The sequence below is a fragment of the Stegodyphus dumicola genome, chromosome 1 (assembly GCF_044657685.1).
Source record: "Stegodyphus dumicola isolate Sdum_Otavi_A_Nest chromosome 1, ASM4465768v1".
NCBI lineage: Eukaryota > Metazoa > Arthropoda > Arachnida > Araneae > Eresidae > Stegodyphus > Stegodyphus dumicola.
The window spans coordinates 202,876,433-202,895,125 of record NC_140768.1 but is presented as its reverse complement, the minus strand read 5'-3'; the positions used below and the strand labels follow the sequence as shown (position 1 = coordinate 202,895,125).

At 32.9% G+C, this 18,693-nt stretch overlaps 1 protein-coding gene across 2 annotated transcripts in view; it reads right to left on the bottom strand.

The window, feature by feature from the left end:
* LOC118181003 (xylosyl- and glucuronyltransferase LARGE1-like) overlaps positions 1 to 18,693 on the bottom strand; it is a 160,896-nt gene that overhangs the window by 27,072 nt on the left and 115,131 nt on the right. For both annotated transcript variants that reach the window (XM_035350079.2, XM_035350081.2), the window contains exons 14-16: positions 12,610 to 12,711; positions 12,217 to 12,304; positions 3,645 to 3,769 (exon numbers count right to left, since the gene is read on the bottom strand). In XM_035350079.2, coding sequence (XP_035205970.1) covers positions 3,645 to 3,769; positions 12,217 to 12,304; positions 12,610 to 12,711 — 315 coding nt within the window. The remainder of the gene's footprint in view (positions 1 to 3,644; positions 3,770 to 12,216; positions 12,305 to 12,609; positions 12,712 to 18,693) is intronic.

Below are 18,693 nucleotides of genomic sequence, written 5' to 3'. Positions count from 1 at the left end.
TCTAAGGTATTTTTCTCTCAGCACTTTATATTTTCTTAAATTTTATACATTTTACTTTTTTATATTATACAATAAATAAAAACTAACTGTAATTTGACTGAAATTTATTTTAAAAAAACGTTTTTTCGTGATAACATCTGAAATTGGTTTTTATGGCAACTTAGTTTCTCATGACAAAAATCTATATAAAAAATTTTTTCTAGAAAGAAAAAGTGCAGATTTCAATTCTCCAATATATATAGATTTAAAATATGGAAAAAAAAAAAAAAAAAAAATTGAAGCGATTTTGGTCTACAAATTGAGCAGTCAGAGGATTAATTAAAGACCAAACATTAATTTAAATTTGTCTAAAGTTTAACTTCAAACACAGAAATTATTATAAAAATTGAAAAACTATTCCTCTAAGTATACAAGCTACAATTTTAGTGCCCAATTAATCCAAATTATCAGGGCATCATAGCTTTATTAAACATTAATATAATTAATACTTCCCTACTGAATGCCCAGGTATGAAGTACAGATGGAATACAAAATAATACAAATACCAATGGAAATATAGTTAGAATAGAAAGTTTTTATTAATAGTGACTTGAACCAACATTTGACTGAAGTGCACATTGTATGCTATATGTGATGGATGCATAGAATGTTTTCATGTTATTTAAGGGAATATGAACTCATTCCTCCTACACAGAAATCTCTAATCTGAGAAACCAAAGTGGGGGTGGAATTCAAGCATAAGTTTAGATTCCAAATATCCCCACCAATTTTCAACAATGTTCAAGTCGGACCAGATGAGATGGCATGCTTTCTGAACAATGCTTATACACATCTAGGGATGTAAATAGAAGCATAGACATCTTGAAAAAGTAGGTGCACTCCATGGAATAAAATGTGGACATAATCTGCTAGGATGCTTCAATAAAGATCGGCCTTTACCATGGATAAAACCAGATCAAGCCATCACACTCCATACCAGTAGGAGCTATCTCCAAGCTTCAATCGAAAGTACAGGTAGAAGTGGGTGGGAGACCAGAATTTCACTATTGGTCATACAAGTACAGTCCTGCTGCACTAACTGTGCAGTTCTGCCCAATTTTTGAGGAAAACCACCCCAGGAGGCAGTCTAAGGGTCTCCTATCCCTCTTCCCTTACCACAACCTCTCCAGAAGACTTACACTCCCCATATATTTCAAGTGCCCCTCTGTTGCAACAAATACTATGTGCTTACAAACATACATGCCTTCTCTGGGGTTCAAATCTTGGCTCATCAGCACAGCAGTCAGCATCACTAACCACTATACCAGCTGGGCAGCAAGTTTTACAATCAGCAAGAAACAGGCAGACATAAATGCTTCTCTGCACATATTTCAAACATTTACTTGCTCAACAGTCTAAAACAGGATCAATGCTAGCCCATTGAAACCAGATGAATTATTACCACAGCTGTGAAACTTGAATTTTCATAAACTTGGTGAGCTCTGCACCACTAACATTGTTTGAAACCATTACATTATGCCATCGATGGTTTAGAAATGCCTCTCAATCACAAATATTTGCAGCACAGAGTTCCCTATTTGGCTGAAACAACCTCTTGGAGATAAGAATTCATTTTGGATTTTTATCTGGGATAACAAATTTCACTTTCTGGGTATTGTGCACTTCAATACTCTTTTATCCCAATCAGTCAGTTTTGTCTTTCTTCCACTGTTGCGCTTCAAAGATCCCATCTTAAAATCTTTCTTGTATGTATCATAGTGCTGATAATATGTTTCTTGCACAACTAAAAAGTTCCTACTTTTCCAACAACCAGGGTTCCAGCTAAATGTGAATCAACAATTTTGACTTTTTGCAAGTTTGTCAGGTATGACACTTCACTATCTCTCAAAGAGTGCATGTCACATCTAACAACTGTTGAGGGACAGTTGGCATCTCCACTTCATGGCTACTAATAGTAGAATTCTGCAGCATGTGGCATGGCAGTACTGCAGCATAATTTTTTTCAGGTGTTCATATTACACTCACTGCCTTAAAAATTTGCACACAAGAGAAGAGTTGTCAGAATGAAACGAAATTTTACATATGTAAGTACTATTTTGACATAAGTAAGTGATTAGAAATACAAAGAAAAATGGATCATTTATTGCAGAAAAAAGTACACATGAACGGAAGTTTTCGTACTCTGTTGGATCACTTCTAGCGTGAATGCATGATGTAATACGAGTGGGCATTGAGACATACAAGTTCCGTATGGTGTCCTGAGACATCTCGTTCCACAGTTGCTGTAAATGTGTCTCTAGTTCAGCCAATCTCATAGGCTGTCCAACCTGCCATTCCAAATGATCCCCAATATGCTCGATTGGTGCAAATCTGGGAATCAAGCAGGCCAGGTAAGGGTGTTAATGTGGCAGAGACAGTCTTGTGAGATCCACGCTGTGTGTGGCTGAGCATTGTCTTGTTGAAAACAGTCTCCTGGGAGCCCTACCATGAATGGCAACACATGTGGCTGAAGGATGTCAGGGACGTACCGCTGGCCTGTCATTGTACCGTGGATCAATATTACGGGTGACCGTGTATCGTAAGCAATTGCACCCCAGACCATCACACCAAATGTGGAAACAATGTGTAGCTGTTAAGCGAAGGCAGGATTGAGGCATTCACCATGGAACCTTCACACAAGAACACGATTGTCATCACTAGTCAAATTGAATCTAGATTCGTCACTGAAGACGACCCGGTTCCATTCCATTAAAGTACAATCCTGTCCTGCATGACAACATTCCAAACGGAGGCGTTGGTGGGTGGGTGGGTGTCACTGGCAGCACACGTAATGGGCGCCGCAATACCAGATGTCCTTCAACCAGGCGCCTTGCAGTGGTTCAGGAAGGTGTCCTCCTTCCTGAACCAGGAAGGGGCCCATAATGAAGCTGCTGCCTGTGTCTGGATAGAAGCCAATGAGGCAGTTAACTCTACACATGTGTGTCATATGATGTGATGGTCTTCTCGACGACTGGTCTGTCCAAGGCGTTCTGAGCCTGGTCGCCGTGTAAATGACGTCTCATCTGTTGACTGGTTCAAACACTTCCTCGCAGTAGAATCAGAATAGTCTACCTGACAAGCTACTCGCAAAGCTGACCACCTAGCTTCTATCATACCGATGATTCTTCCCCTCTCGAACTCTGACAGCTGCTGATATTGGCTTTGATGACTGCGTAACAGCATGCCTACCTCAGTGTTTCCTTAGCAAAAGATTAAGTACACTCAAACAAGCTCTGCTTACCTGTTTTACACTCCATGAAGAACAAAGTTCAATGCCCTCTAGTGGCATTATGCAATGCACAATCCCGCTGCATTTCTAATCATTTGTATATCTACCCGACATGTACCTTCATGCCAAGTTTTGTTAGAATCCTACAATCATTTCTTGGTGCACAAATTTTTATGGCAATGAGTGTATTTAGTGCCCTATATGTATAATGTCTTCTAATTACTTGGCCATTATGTCCTATTCATCATTTTAACAATGGCATATGTTTATTAAAAGCTTAAGTATATTAAAAATATAAATATTAAATCTTACAAAATATTACAATAATATGCAATTGATTATAAAATTTAACATTAGATTAGAATCCAGAACTCACCCCATCTCTATATACAATATGATAACCAAGATTCTTCCTGCTGCTAAGAATTTCGGAGCTGAGAGTGTAACTCAGAAATTGTTGAACTTCTGAGTCTGACATATACAATGCTAAGCTAATTGGCCCTGTAAGAATAAGATATTAAATGATATGCAAAATAAAATACATGAAAAATCTGTTTAAAATAGAAATTTGAAAACTATAATAATGCATTGGTATTTGCCTTACCGCATTTCATCACTGTTAAGACACAGAAAAAATTTGACTTAGCATATGCTGTAAAAATTGAAGAATAAATTTCTCATCTTTGGAACTATGTTAAATTTTGTATTCAAACATATGCAACAGATGTGCTGTTTACAATAATTCCAGAAAAAAAGTATGCTTTAGCAAAGTTTTATGAATGTGTAATTTATACTTTGATAACACTTGCATTACACATGCCAATACACATAAGACGAAATATGTATCCCCCCCTTTTACATCAAAATTTTAAATATAACCTGGGATTTAAAACAGCATAGCAAATTAATACCTCCACATTAGCAATTATAATTTTTAATTGGTATTTGTTTTTATACATGGGATACACAAATAAGCTAATCATATATTGCTTTCTTGGTATAAAGATTTCTTATTTTTATGAAATATATATATCATAATTATGTCTAAGTATTGCTTATTTTAAGCATAACAGAATAAAACTGTGGGAAATTGCATTCCATCAGCTTTGAAAATTGGCATACCCAGTGTGCCCCCCCCCCAATTTTGCAAAAAATCATCTGGACATTAATACAGATGTGAATTCAGCCTTTGAAAACACAAGAAGGGACTTTAAAGGACAAGACATTATTGATATAGCCATAAGATACTGCTTTTAACTGAATTTAAGTAAATGGTGAGGAAACCGTAAATAACAGATGCTGAAAACATCTCAATTTCCATGAATTCCTGAATAATTAGCTCCCATGATATAGGACTCGAAGATGAATTCCAAGTTTATGAAAATCCCATATCACTCAAGATCCCATGCTTAAGTGTGTGTGTGTGATTATGGCAAAGCCTCGAAGCCTATCTGCCTAAGGGGAGGGATGCCTTCGTGGAGGACTTTCTAAGGGAAACTGGCTTGTATACACGTTACACATGGGGAAAACCACGAAACCGCCCATGCAGCCAGCCCGTTCGCGGGATTCGAACCTCGGACCGAATTACCAGTGTTCAGCGACTTTACCGCTCGGCCGCTGGTGGGCACCCCATGCTTCAGTGATTTACTAATAAAGTTATATGAGGAACAAGAATCATAATCACACTGTCATCTCTTTATCACACAAGTACTGATACAGAGGAAATTTTATATGTTTGAAACAAAGGGATGCATGATTTTTAGAGACAAAATATTGATTCTCAGTGTGTGAATGATATAAATATTCAAAAGTGTGGGCACTTTTTTTATTGAATTCTATCATATAGTGAACAAACATGACTTATGATGTAGAAATTACCTTAGTTTAATTAATGCTTGAATGAGAAACTATTTGAATTTGTCCACCCAGAATATTTTCAAACTGAATAGGACTTTAAAAAATTGCAAAAGTTTTTAATAATATGAAAACTATATAAATAATTTGTTTCTCTTCTTAAATAAAAAATAGTTTTTACTGCAAACACATGAAACTAAATCTTTACTATTCAGCAATAATAAAATTCCAAAGCAGGGGGGGGGGGAATCTGGATTTCTTTTTTGAATATTGCATGGTATAAATAGAAAAACACCAACAAATTTAAAAAGGATATTATATTTGAACAAAACTAATAAAAGAAATATATACAGAGAGAAAGCTTGTAATCCATATCTCACAATGAAATTGTTTCATAATTAATAGATTTTATTCTTAAAGCAGATAACAGCACACAGATGAAGCTTTAAAATTTTAAGACTGTTGAAATATAGGGTGTTCCTAGAAATCTATCTTATTTATGACACTCAGGATAAAACAACAGAATAAAAAAAATTACTATTATATTGAAAAATGCCATTCAGAAATCCAGATAAAATTATATTTAAAATGATTAGCATATGCTGTAAGCACTTTCATGACATCAAAGTTAAAAGAAAGATTTTATGCATCACTTGATTAACAATTATGTCTATTTATTGCTGAAATGAATGATTTTATCACAAACTGAAAATAAACATATCAAAAATATTTTTCTTTGAAACGTTTAAAACTAGGCAACCAAAATAATCAAAACTGTTTTCTCATAATTCAGATAAAGTAAATGGATGTATAATAACGGCAATTTTATGGGATAATAACTAAACTTAATATAGTATTACATCCAAAAGAAAAATTCTTTCATTGGATTACATTAACAAAATTTTAAAGCATAAGTTAAGATTTTGGAATATGACATAATTTCATCTAAGACAGTTTTGAAAAAAATTCATGATTCTCATAAGATATAATAAAAAGCAATAAGAATGACAAAATACTTTTATTGACCTAAAAATAATAATAAGACGAATTCAGGAACATTTTATCTTCTAGGAAAAATATATAAGATGAAGAAATGATGCAGAAAATACAATACTGGTATAAAAAAGCACCGAGTTGTTTTAATTTCCCCATGAACATATTGAACAAATTTTAAGTATAATACAGTCCAAAGTCCAAAATCTGGACATCTAAAACGATCTTACATCTGGACCTTCACAATTCTTTTTCTTTTCTTTTAGCCCAAAGGGTGTTAGTCCAAAAGGAGTATTAATTTTGTTTAGTCATTTTGCTTAACAAACTTTAAATGTCCATTTCACTTTTCAAATTGTTCCCACTAAATATTACCACCCTGTGTTATATTTACAGAAATTAAATAATGAAGAATCTGTATAAATGTATGTATGTTTCTCGCATTGTGATGAAAGCACAATACCTAGAGCCATCAAATTTTGAATAACATAATTCTCTACTGAATATGGATATTTGGAAGCCCTAATTTGGAATTTGTTTTATTATCTAATTCATATTTTGTAACACTTTAATGAATTTTTCATTAACAAACTCATCGATTTCAAAGCCAGCAATAGCAACACTGTATGGGGGAAAAAAAAACATTTTTATCTCCAGTGCGCAGGACTGTGCATCGGGAATTCTAAAGATACACTCATTTTAAAATTATTTTGTGATATTGCTGTTGAATTGAATTTTATGTTTCAAGTGCAATGAACATGATACTGAATAAATAAAGGTAGCACACAAAACATTAAAAAATGCCACTGGGCATAATGTAAAATCTTCAGATTTTTTTTTTTTTTAAATTAGTCCAAAGGGACAATTTGCCCTGAAAGACTATTATTTTCATTTTGGCATTTTGTGTTGAAAATTTTAAAAGGCTGTATCAACTTTCAAATTGTTGCCAACAAATATTAGAGCCCTGTATTATATTTAAAGAAATTAAATAATGAAGAATCTGAATAAATGTATGTATGTTTCTCGCATTGTGTTAAAACAATGTGACCTAGAGCTATCAAATTTTGATAAACGTACGTTTTCACCCTAATATGGGCATCTGGAAGCCCAAATTTGGAATTTGTTTTATTATCTATTTCATATTTTGTAAAGATTTAACAAATTTTTGATTAACAAACTCAACGATTTAAGAGCGAGTAATGGCAATACTCTACGGGAGAGGGGGAGAAGCTTTTTATCTCCAGCGCGCAGAACTGTGTATCGGAAATTCTAAAAATATGCTCATTTTAAAATTATTTTGTGATATTGCTGAATTGAATTTTATGTTTTAAGTGTGAAGAACATGATATTTAATAAATAAAGGTAACACACAAAACATTAAAATGCCTCTTTGTACGCAATTTAAAATCTGGAACGTTTCAGATTTTTTTTAATACTAATTTTGTCCCCCCCCCTTTTTTTTTGGTGTGTGTGTGAAAAGGGAGAAAGAATTAGATTCCGAGAGTAGCATCTGCTTAACACTTCATGCAAGCACAGTTGCCATTTTTTCATAAGAAAACATGCAGAGGGGCCCGATTCTTGATTTCACTTCGGCACTAACTAAAACACTTAAATACTGAAGAAATACAATCAATTATCAGCATAAATCTGCATGATCAATAATTTGGCTCCACAGCCACCTTATTATTCAGCGTACATCTCAAACAGTCTATCACAGTTTACTGCTGTCCAAAACAGTATATGAAATAGTCCAAAACCATCTATCAGAAGTTTACTGCTGATTTTACACCTACTACCTTGAGAAGTGAATTATACAGCAATGTCTAAAACTATTTTTGTTTTAAATATCAGTAACTGAATACCAAACACTGTAGCCTTTTATGCTTACATTATGCTTGGCAAACTTAGGCCAACAGCAATGTGAAGTGTCACAAGTATTAATGAGAATAAACTTAACAGAAATTTCTAAAAATAAATTTTGTAAATGATATTCACCATCCATTTAGCCATGCTTGAATGAATAACTCATTTGTTCTCTGGATAAACTTTTAAGGCTACTTTTCCATTATGCACCAGCCCTTTATTTTTGTTGTGGCAGGTGCTATCAGCCATCACCTGCCATGTGGTATATTTACCATCTATAAATTACTTTTCTAACTACAAATTACTTATGGTTATAAAACCTACTGTGTGGCAGGCACATAATGGAAAAGTATAGCCTCAAGTACATGTGGAAATTTATTTCATTGGCACTCAGATCAGCCTTATGCATATAAGATAAAAAAATATGTGAATCAAAATCATAATTTAAACTAATGGTAAACTAAGACACAATAACACGCCGAATAAATACTAATTCAGAAGTCAAACAACAAAAATCAGCGTTATATGGAAAACCATTTGCGGTTTTGCAGCTGAGGATGGTGGTTCGGTAATACCATCGAAACTAGTCCTGTGAAAATTTTCAAAATATAACGCTGATTTTTGTTGTTTGACTTATTAATTAATTAGTAATGGTAAACTCTTTAAATTCTTCCTCTCTGTTTTAAAAATCGTAATAACTTCTCTGGATTTTGTCATTTCTAGATCATTCCATTTTGCATGGCCTGCACAATGCATGCTGATGACGTAATAATTGGGAAGTGAAACACTTTAAACCAAAACCTTTCTCTTCATGTGCTTCCATCTTGCATAACTATGCACTTCAGCTTTGCTCTCTACCCTGCCAGGATGTAATTTCATTGTCTTGCTTGTTATCGCTATAATATAAAAATGCAAATATTCTTGAATAGGCACAACTGTGAACCAAGTGAACTGTGGCCACAAACGTCAACTGGAAAATAAAAATGGAATTAAAACCGCCTCAACTGCCAAGATTTCTAGATATTACCAAGTCAACATATTAGCATAAAACGCGATCAGAATTCTTCCTCTTTAATATGGATCGACGATCTATCTTATCTGAGTATTACACATCAACAGTGATCCATCTTTCCCTTGCTATTATGTCATGCATATGTTGGAAATATAGACATAAGTATAACAAAAAACAAAACTAATATAATTCAGGCTCAGTTTCCTCAGCAAGGAATAGGAGCAAGACAAATTTTAGCAGAATAACACATCTTTAGTCGCCAATTTTAGTAGAACAACATGACTTTAGTTGACAACAATGTACAGCGGACACTATTGACAGCTTTATAAGATGCAAATATGAAGGTTTTCGAATATTGGAAACAAAAAAATATATTTATCAATTAATGGAATTTGTGGAAAAGTGGCAACAAATAAAGATGGTAAAGCAGAAGTATTCCATTATGCCCCAATATACAATCAGCTAAGAGATGGCAAAATCCATAGTATGGTTCCAAATCCAGAAAATTTCACTATCACTAGTGAAGAAAGTGACACAGAGATTGCTGAGAATGAAAAAATTTATATTGACAATTTAATGAGAATTCTGAATATGGTAATTACAGTCAAAAGTCGTTAATCCGGACACCCATAAATCGGGACTCAAAGCTATAAACTTTCTGCACATGCGAAAACACATGATGCGTTCATGCATGCGCATATGCGTTTACGCATGCGCGTAATACATTTACGCATGTGCATATGCGTGTACGCATGTGCATAATATGTTTACGCATGCGCGTTTAATGTATAACGGACGGTATAAGCTAAGCTAAAATTATCTAATTAGCTATTTCAGTTAATGTTGCAGATTGCGTTGTTCCTTAATCTTTGAATTGGATCCGGCTTATTATTTTTTGCAGACTGTTAGGGCAATTTTATAAAAGTAAGCTTGAACTTTTGATTATGTCATATAGAATTTCCGATGCTGGATACTTCCAAAGGATCTACAAAGCAAAAGCATGTTTAGATGTCCATCAAACAACAAGTGGAATTGCTGCAAAAAAATGGATAAAGGCATATCCTTTGTTTCTCTAACCATTCCGAAATCTGTTTATCAATTTCACGCTGCTCTGCGGGGGAGGGGAGTGTCGCGGCACGCAATGAACTGGAAGTGATATGTCAGCACTATCCTTATCTTCAGGGCAGATGTTTTTATTTTATTCGGCTTATAATTCCTTACTAAATGTAGTATTTCATCTCGATGTAATCTGTCTTTGATATGATTTAAATCAAATTCCTTGTCATTATAAATATCACGAATACACATCAAATAGTTTTCTGGTTGCAATTTTTTAATTTCGACTATGCGTAATGTATGCTTTACGCATGCGCACATTGAAAGAAATGTTTAATAAAGTAAACAAAAAAATATTACGCCTTTTTTTTTTTTTTTTTTTTTTTTTTTGTAAACCCTTTAGATCATAATTGTTCTCTATTTCATAAATTTAGGTTTCATATTTTTAATTTTATAATTTCTGCATGCCATCTTACCAGATTTAAACTGATGATCTATAATCCGGAATCGCCGAAGTCCCGACGAGTCCGGATTAAGGACTTTTGACTGTATATGACTTGAACTTTGTATCTGAACAAGGAAGTACGTTTGTAAAGTAAACTGAAAAGAAAATATTAGCATAAGAAATCAACTTAACCAACTTACATTGAAAATGTTTAATAAAGCAAACAAATAAACATTTAGTTTCTTTTTTTTTGTTGTTGTTAATTTTGATTGTTTTAAGATCATAAATGTTTCATTACATTATTGACAACTATTTTTTTATTTCTAAATGCCATCTGACTAGATATTGAACTGATGATTTAAAATTCAGATGGAACAGAAGAAGTCCCAATGAGTCTGGATATCAGACTTTGTACTTTATTATTTCATATTTAGCTTCAAACGACTAAGCAAAAACCTATTCATCAGCTTCTTCATCAGGCATTAACCTTGTGAAAGGTGAATAAAACAAATTTGTCAACTTTTAAAGTATAGATTATACAAAGATGCGGAGGGGAAACTGCAATCAAAAATCTTTAAAATACAGACTAAAAAAAAAAAAAAAAACAGCCTACCATTAAGAATGTTAAGAAATTTGCAATTTTTTTTTTCAAATTAAAAAACAAAAATATCATTTTAAAAGCCTCCATGTAAGCAATCCTCCCCTTAGGCAGATAGCCATTACATGCTTTGCCATAATTCAAATAATCCAAACCATTTCATGAAAATTCTAAAGAAACTGCAGTCAGTCTCTACATTCAGATTTTAATTTAACACCTAAAACAGTTTCAAACAATTACTACAGCCCTACTAGTTTAATAATTAATTCCCAAAAATTCAAATTTTTCTACTTATTAAAATTATTGAACCTAAGATCATACATTTAAAGTTAGTCATTCAAATTAGCAGTGCTAACAATACGAAAACACTTAGTATTCCATCACAAATTAGTGCCACATAGAAATTTTGCTTTAAAAAAAGAAGGGTGGTATTCAAAATGCAGTTCTGCACTTTCTAACTGGATTGCTTATGTGAGACTTGAAACAAATATTTCCCACAAGTAAAATGACAACAGTTTCTTTTTCCAGATTCTTTCACAAGTATTAATGCACTTAAATGTATAAAACATTTTTGTTCAGTATAATCTCACTTGAATTTTCAAATGTCTATCAATCAAACTTATTATTTGGCCTAAAACTTTTAAAATTTTCTGGCACATAGTGTTGCAATTTCAATTTATATCAGCTAGCACTCTGCCATAACTGCTAGACATCAGTAACCCTTTTTGTTACACATCATTAAGCATCATATAATCATAGATAAATCCAGACAATGCATAGAGATGCCATCAGCAGGCAAAATTCATAAATTAAAATTTATCACTTACAGAACTAAGAATTTACAATACAGCAATAAAATTTATCACTTAAACACACCCACATGAACACATATACATATCCATAAAAAAGAAAATTACATCACTTATGGTGTGAGACCTTCACATCAATCAGAAGGTAATAAACATATTATTGCTTTTGAGTAAAAATTGGTAATTGTACCATATTTAAGGTAAAATAACTAAAAAAAATCATTTTTGGGGCTAACTGCAATGTTATGTAACAATACTACAATATAAAAAAAGTGAAAAAAGTAGACTTTTAAAGGGAAATACATAAACAAAACAGCTAACCTTCCCAGTGTTTACAAAGTGCTTCAACCATCTGTAGTCGGTCCATAGATAACTGAGCAACTAAAGTCACATCATTCCCATCAGGAGTCTACACAACAAGAAAAGAAAATTAAATACAAAGATAGTATGTTTTCTTAATTTTTTTTCTTTTTCTTTTTCTTTCTTTCTTTCTTTTTTTTTTTTTTTTTTGAGGGGAGGGGCTAAAATACAAAAAAAAAAAAAAAAAAAAAAAAAAAAAAAAAAAAAAAAATTAATAATATTTATATATATATAAAGGAAAACCGAAAATGTTTCCAATTAAAAATAACTCAAAATGCTATAAAATGTACAATGCATCTACTTCAGAAAGAAATAATGAAAATAGTGCATAAAGATATTAAAAATTTAACTTACGGGTTCATAATCATATTCGATGTAATACAAATGTGTGCGATGCTTGACAACTCGAGCTCTTCTGAACTCATAACATGAATCATCTTCATCTATGGCATTCAGCTATTAAAATGTGGAGAATTAGAAAAATCACTTGAGAAAACTGCATTAATTATATCAACATTTTTATTTGTCCACGTAAGTACATTAATAGTAAAGGATCCATAATTTGCATAATATATATATATATATTTCAGGTCATAAAAGAAAAATAACTTTATTAAGACTGAATTCAAGAAAACATGCAAAAAAACATTAACTTCTTTTAGACTTTTCTACAGAGCAAAACAAGGAGAATACATAAAGAAAATAAGAACATAAAAGACCTAAAAATACTTGCATATTTAACATCTGTTTTACATTACTTTTAATCTAAGCCTTCCTTTTGCAAATTATATCGAACCATTATTGTCTGCCCAGCTATAGAGCTTTATTGTTATAAATAATCCATTTCTGTTTTTGTTACTCAAGTTTGTTTGTTGCAATAAAAGTTAAGATAATTCCAATTACCACTATCTTCCTTAATTAAAACAGCTCTATTTTGATGCAATTTACTTTTCTTCTCCATGAAAAAAAGAAAATGGAAAATATCTTCTGCAGAGAACAGTTATCTTTATCATTTGCTATGTTTTTCTACTTTTTAATTTATTTTTGTATGTGAGCAAGCTCATAAACTGTGCCATTTAACTTTTACATATGAAATACTACATTGATTTCAAAGGTTTAGGCAGATTTTTCATTGTATAGTACTGAACATACACAAATTATGCTATCGTTTAAATCTGAAAATTTATTTCTTATATTTATTAAGCGGTAGCAGGGCCTCATTCAACTGGAGATGATTAGTGTCATATAGTATACTTTAAGCGCATACTTACAACATCTGAATTCATCCCATTATTAACAAAAGCAGATGGTTGAAAAAAAATTTCATAGCACAATATGTGATACTAATTTTTTTGGGGGGGAGAGGGTTGTTTTACTCACCACAGTAGCAAAAAGTGGAATCTCCAAGTATTTATTTAATACAAAATGGCGAGTTTTAATATTTTGGAACAAATTTATGCTTACTTCATACTAATAAATAACAAAGTAGACTAAAGACCACATATATATGCTTATGATTCATGTAACTTTTTTGAGTTTTATAACTACATAGTTTGTCCACCAGTGTTTTTCAAACCACTGATTTTTAATTTTTTCTCATTTTTTCCAGAATTTTTTACTGAAAAAAAAAAATCCATATAGTACAAGCTAAACTATGCAACTCAAATAATTCAAGGGTCAGCAATATACAATTCAAATTCAAGGTCAGCCTATTAAACAACCATGTGCAACTTTTCATTAGTAATAATTCAAATATTTTGAGTTCCTCTGAACTATAGTTCTACTTTCTAAACTATACTGCTACCATCGAGAAAAAGTTCTTAATATTCCCAAAAGATGGCTTGAATGGCCCAAATTAAATAAAGGCCCATCTATTCAATTTACTTAGCTTCTCCCCACATGGACACGTGACAATATAAAAATTGATAAGTAATTCAGGCTTCTTTGTTTTAGCATCTAAACTCCAATATGCAGTATAACTAACTGTCTTTTAGAAATACTTAATGGGACAATTAAGTTCCTGCTTTTTATGCTTTGTAATTGAATTTAGGCCTTTTAGCCTATCTTGCATATATGTGTGTGTATATAAAACTACTTAAGCTTTAATTAAAAGATGAAAAACATTCCATGCCAAGTACTTTCATTCATTTACTTTTAGCAGTTTTGTTTCTGATCAATTTTGCAATATGGTTTTTTATTCAGAGGGTAAATCTCTAAAAAAATGCAATTCAAATGAAAAAAAATTCTCTTTGTACAATTTTCTCCCATACATTAATAAAAATAGGAATCTTGAGATTGAGAAGATGATCAGGATTTTTGGACTTCTCACTAAAAAATAAGAATCCATTTATCATATCCCAAAATTCCAAACTGATGATGCTGTGTGTGTGTGTATTTAATTACGGCAAAGCCTCTACGGCTATCTGCCTAAGGGGAGGGATGCCTTTGTGGAGGACTTTCTAAGGGAAACTGGCTCGTATACACGTTACACATGGGGAAAACCACGAAAACACCCATGCAGCCAGCCCGTTCGTGGGATTCGCACCTCGGACCGAACAACCAGTGTTCAGCGACTTTACCGCTCGGCCGCTGGTGGGCCTAACTGATGATGCTAATTGTATGCAAATAACATATATATGATAACATGAGAAGATAATGCATGGAGGAACTGCTGCAACTATAGCCAAAGTTAGATCTCGTTTCTGAGTTCCTAAAAGATGGTAGTTATGTTTAAAAAGATGAAAAAATTGCTTGATCTTCCAGAAATACAGACAGATCTGCCATGCCAGCAGACCACATAAAGGCACCTTTACCTAAAGACAGAATCCATGAATCATTTGAAATTTATGGAATTTATTTTGCCAGACCAATCTACATAAAAAACTCTAAACACACTTAAAAAAACCTTATTGTTTTATTCAACTGTGCAGTAACTTGAGCTGTACACTTAAAACTTATGTTACATAGGTGAACAGAGTCCTTTTTACTCCTATTTCCTAGAATTTTTAGCAGAAGAGGAAACTGTAGAATTTCTACTCCGAAAATGTCAAAACTTAATTTTTCCAGATTTTCAGAATATGACAAATTTAAGACAAAGACAAATACCCCGCAGAAGTTTATAATCAAGCGAATTCCATGGTGGGGAGAGTTTTAAGAGAGACTTGTCAGAGTGTTTGAAAAAATTATAAGGAAAGCATTGTTGACCTTTGAAGAAATATCTATGCTGCTTGTCAAGGTACAGCCAGTTCTTAACTCAAACCCTCTAAGCCACATTTATAAAGAAAATGATGAGGCGCAAACCATAACTCCAATGCATTTTGAAAACACTGAACTAACTGATTCAAAGTATTTTCTGACTTTCGCAAGAATCATCAAATATGTATGTGTGATTATGGCAAAGCCTTGAGGGCTATCTGCCTAAGAGGAGAAATGCCTTCGTGGAGGGCTTTCTAAGGGAAACTGGCTCGTACACGTTACACATGGGGAAAACCACGAAAACGCTCATGCAGTCAACCCGTTTGCGGGATTCGAACCTTGGACTGAACTACCAGTGTTCAGCGACTTTATCGCTCGGCTGCTGGTGGGCCCAAGAATCATCAATAACAAGAGAAACACTCTCGAAGAGAAAAATGTTTTCAAGAACTGCTGTTGAAACAGCTGTGGGTAAGTGGAACCAGCACTATGTATTACATCTAAGAACTGTTCACTCCTTGAACAATCCAAAATTTCAACCAGAACTGAAAGTCACAATTATTTTGGTTGAAGGGGACAACAGAAACAAACTGTTATAAAAACTTGATAGAATCATAAAAGGCATTTCTGGATGTGATGATAAGGTTTGATCATCCGAACTAGAAACTTGTTGGGGCTTTAACATGTGGTGCTCAACACATACATCCTCTCAAACTCTGATTTCAGACAGAATTTGAACTTCAGTGATTTTGTAACATATTTTTTTTTTTTTCTTACTGAAATGAATGAATGAAATGATGAAATTGAATAAATATCTTTAATAATGGTAGTTAAATTTATGAAGTAATTTAATCATTTCATTCCATTTTTGTTAGTATAGATAGAACACTTAATTAGTACATGTTATGTAAAATCTGTCTTTTGTAATTGAAGTTTTGATTGATTAGAATTTTTTGCACAAAACAGGAAAGATGGCATTACAAGTCCATCTATTTGATTTACTCTAGCTCCTCCCCGTCTCGAAACGTGACAATATAAAAATTGATAAGAGATTCAGTCTTCTTTATTTTACATTCCTAAATGCAGTGTGCAGTATAAGTAAATATCAGAAATCTTCAGTGGGGACCATTAACCCTCTGACTGCTCAATTTGTGGACAAAAATCACTTCAAAAAGTTTTTTTTTTTTTTTTTTTTCCATATTTTAAATTTATACATATTGAAGAATTGAAAAATGCATTTTTCCTTTCTAGAAAATATTTTTTATACAGATTTTTATCATGAGAAACTAAGTTGCCAGAAAAACCAATTTCAGATGTTATCACCCCCAAAAAAATTTTTAATAAATTTCAGTCGAATTACAGTTAATTTGCATTTATTGCATAATATAAAAAAGTAAAATATATAAAATTTAAGAAAATATAAAGCACTGAGGAAAAAATACCTTAGAAATGCAGTTTAGTATGAGAGAGTTCAAAACAGGGTTCATGGCAAAGTCCAACTTCACAGTCTTTGCATCAGATTCAATAAATCTAATTAATAATCAATCTAATTTTTAATCTAATCAATAAATCTAATTAATAATTCAATAATTTAATTAAATAATCAAGTTAATTGCTGAATGTTTTCTAGCAGCCATTTCAGTAAGAAAAAAGCACAAAAGGTGGAGTTTGAGCGGTAATACCACATGCCTTCAAATGCTGCAATTTAATGGACAATTAACGATATCTGTTGGCCAAAACGTAAACTAAACGTCTAATACTGTATATAATTGATTTCAGTGGTTAAATGGGAAAAAAAACGGGATGTGCTCCTCAATAAAGGAAGAAAAACACATGCCCGCGGAAATCGCGGGATGAGCAGATTTTGCTACATTTAAGTTGCTTGTGGAAACCGCGGGACGAGCAGCCATAGGGTTAAGTTCCTGCTTTTCAAGCTTTCTAACTGGATTCAGGATTTTAGCATGCCCCCCTTTTTTTGGTGTGTGTGTGTGTGTAATTATTTAAGCTTTAATTAAAACCTCCATGCCATACATTTTCTTCCATTTGATTTTAGTGGTTTTGTTTCTGATCGATTTTACAATTTTATTGGGGTAATTTCATGTACCATATTTGACTCAGCTTTAGCAACGAAAGACTGCACTTTTGCATATACATACAAATTTGGTCTTTTTTTTTTTTTTTTTTTAACATAAAATACTCTTTTATGAAATAACATTAATGTAATTAATTTTTGTTAACATTCAAAGTATGTTAATTACCTTAACTGCATCTTTAGCTTTTAAAGATTAAAACATATGATACAAGCTCAAATAGGAGCTCATATTTGTGTACCCCTGAGACACTATAATATAAATTCACAGCTTTGTAAGTTTCTGTTATATTCCACGGCAATAACTTAATTTCTTCAATGCGTTTAATATATTGGAATGAATGTTAGTATCTAAAACCTTTTATGAAAACTTAACAGTCTTTATATATATACCGTAATTTCCGGAAGAAAGGCCGCATCAGCGTAAACGCTGCACTCGAGAAAAATGGCGGGAAAAAAATTAAAATTACACAGAAACGCCGCAATAGATTAAATTGCGCGTGACATCGTCGTGGGCCGTATAGATGCAAAAACTCAGCCTAAGTCCTGATATATGACATACCAGTTAAGAAAAATGCATGAAATGAAACCATAACTCAAAAATAAATTAAAGGTAAGAAATGTATAGCTTCTGTGCCGTTTAGAGACATTTTCAAAAATTTTCTGCTCCCTAATTAAAAACTATCCAACAAGTACTTGTACCCTAATTGATAGGATCTGTATTTGGCAGAATGCCAAGAAAAATCCATTCATGCTGAAGGGGAAATACGTCAGAGTTCGTTATTGTGAGGCAGGTGGAGTCGTGTCCGCCTTTGAAAAAAATTGCAGAAAAGGCAGGGGTGGAAAGAGGATCGGTCCTGGAAGATTCATCGAATGGCAGAGGAGAGAGACTATTCAAACTGATGAGAATGTTGATTTGAAAGGGGGAAGAATGTTATTGTTCTGAGATCTCGTTTAGGGTGAATAAGGCATGTAGGTCCGTTCAAGGGAAAGAACGTAAACAAAATAACGTTCGCAAAAAGCAACTGAGTGGTCTTTTGTGTGGGAACAGCACCAATCTATGCACAATGACAAGGCCATCCAAACTATGTACAATGACCATGATAGGAAATATTTTATTTTTAGTGCACCTAAATGCCGCACGGGTAGAAACGCCG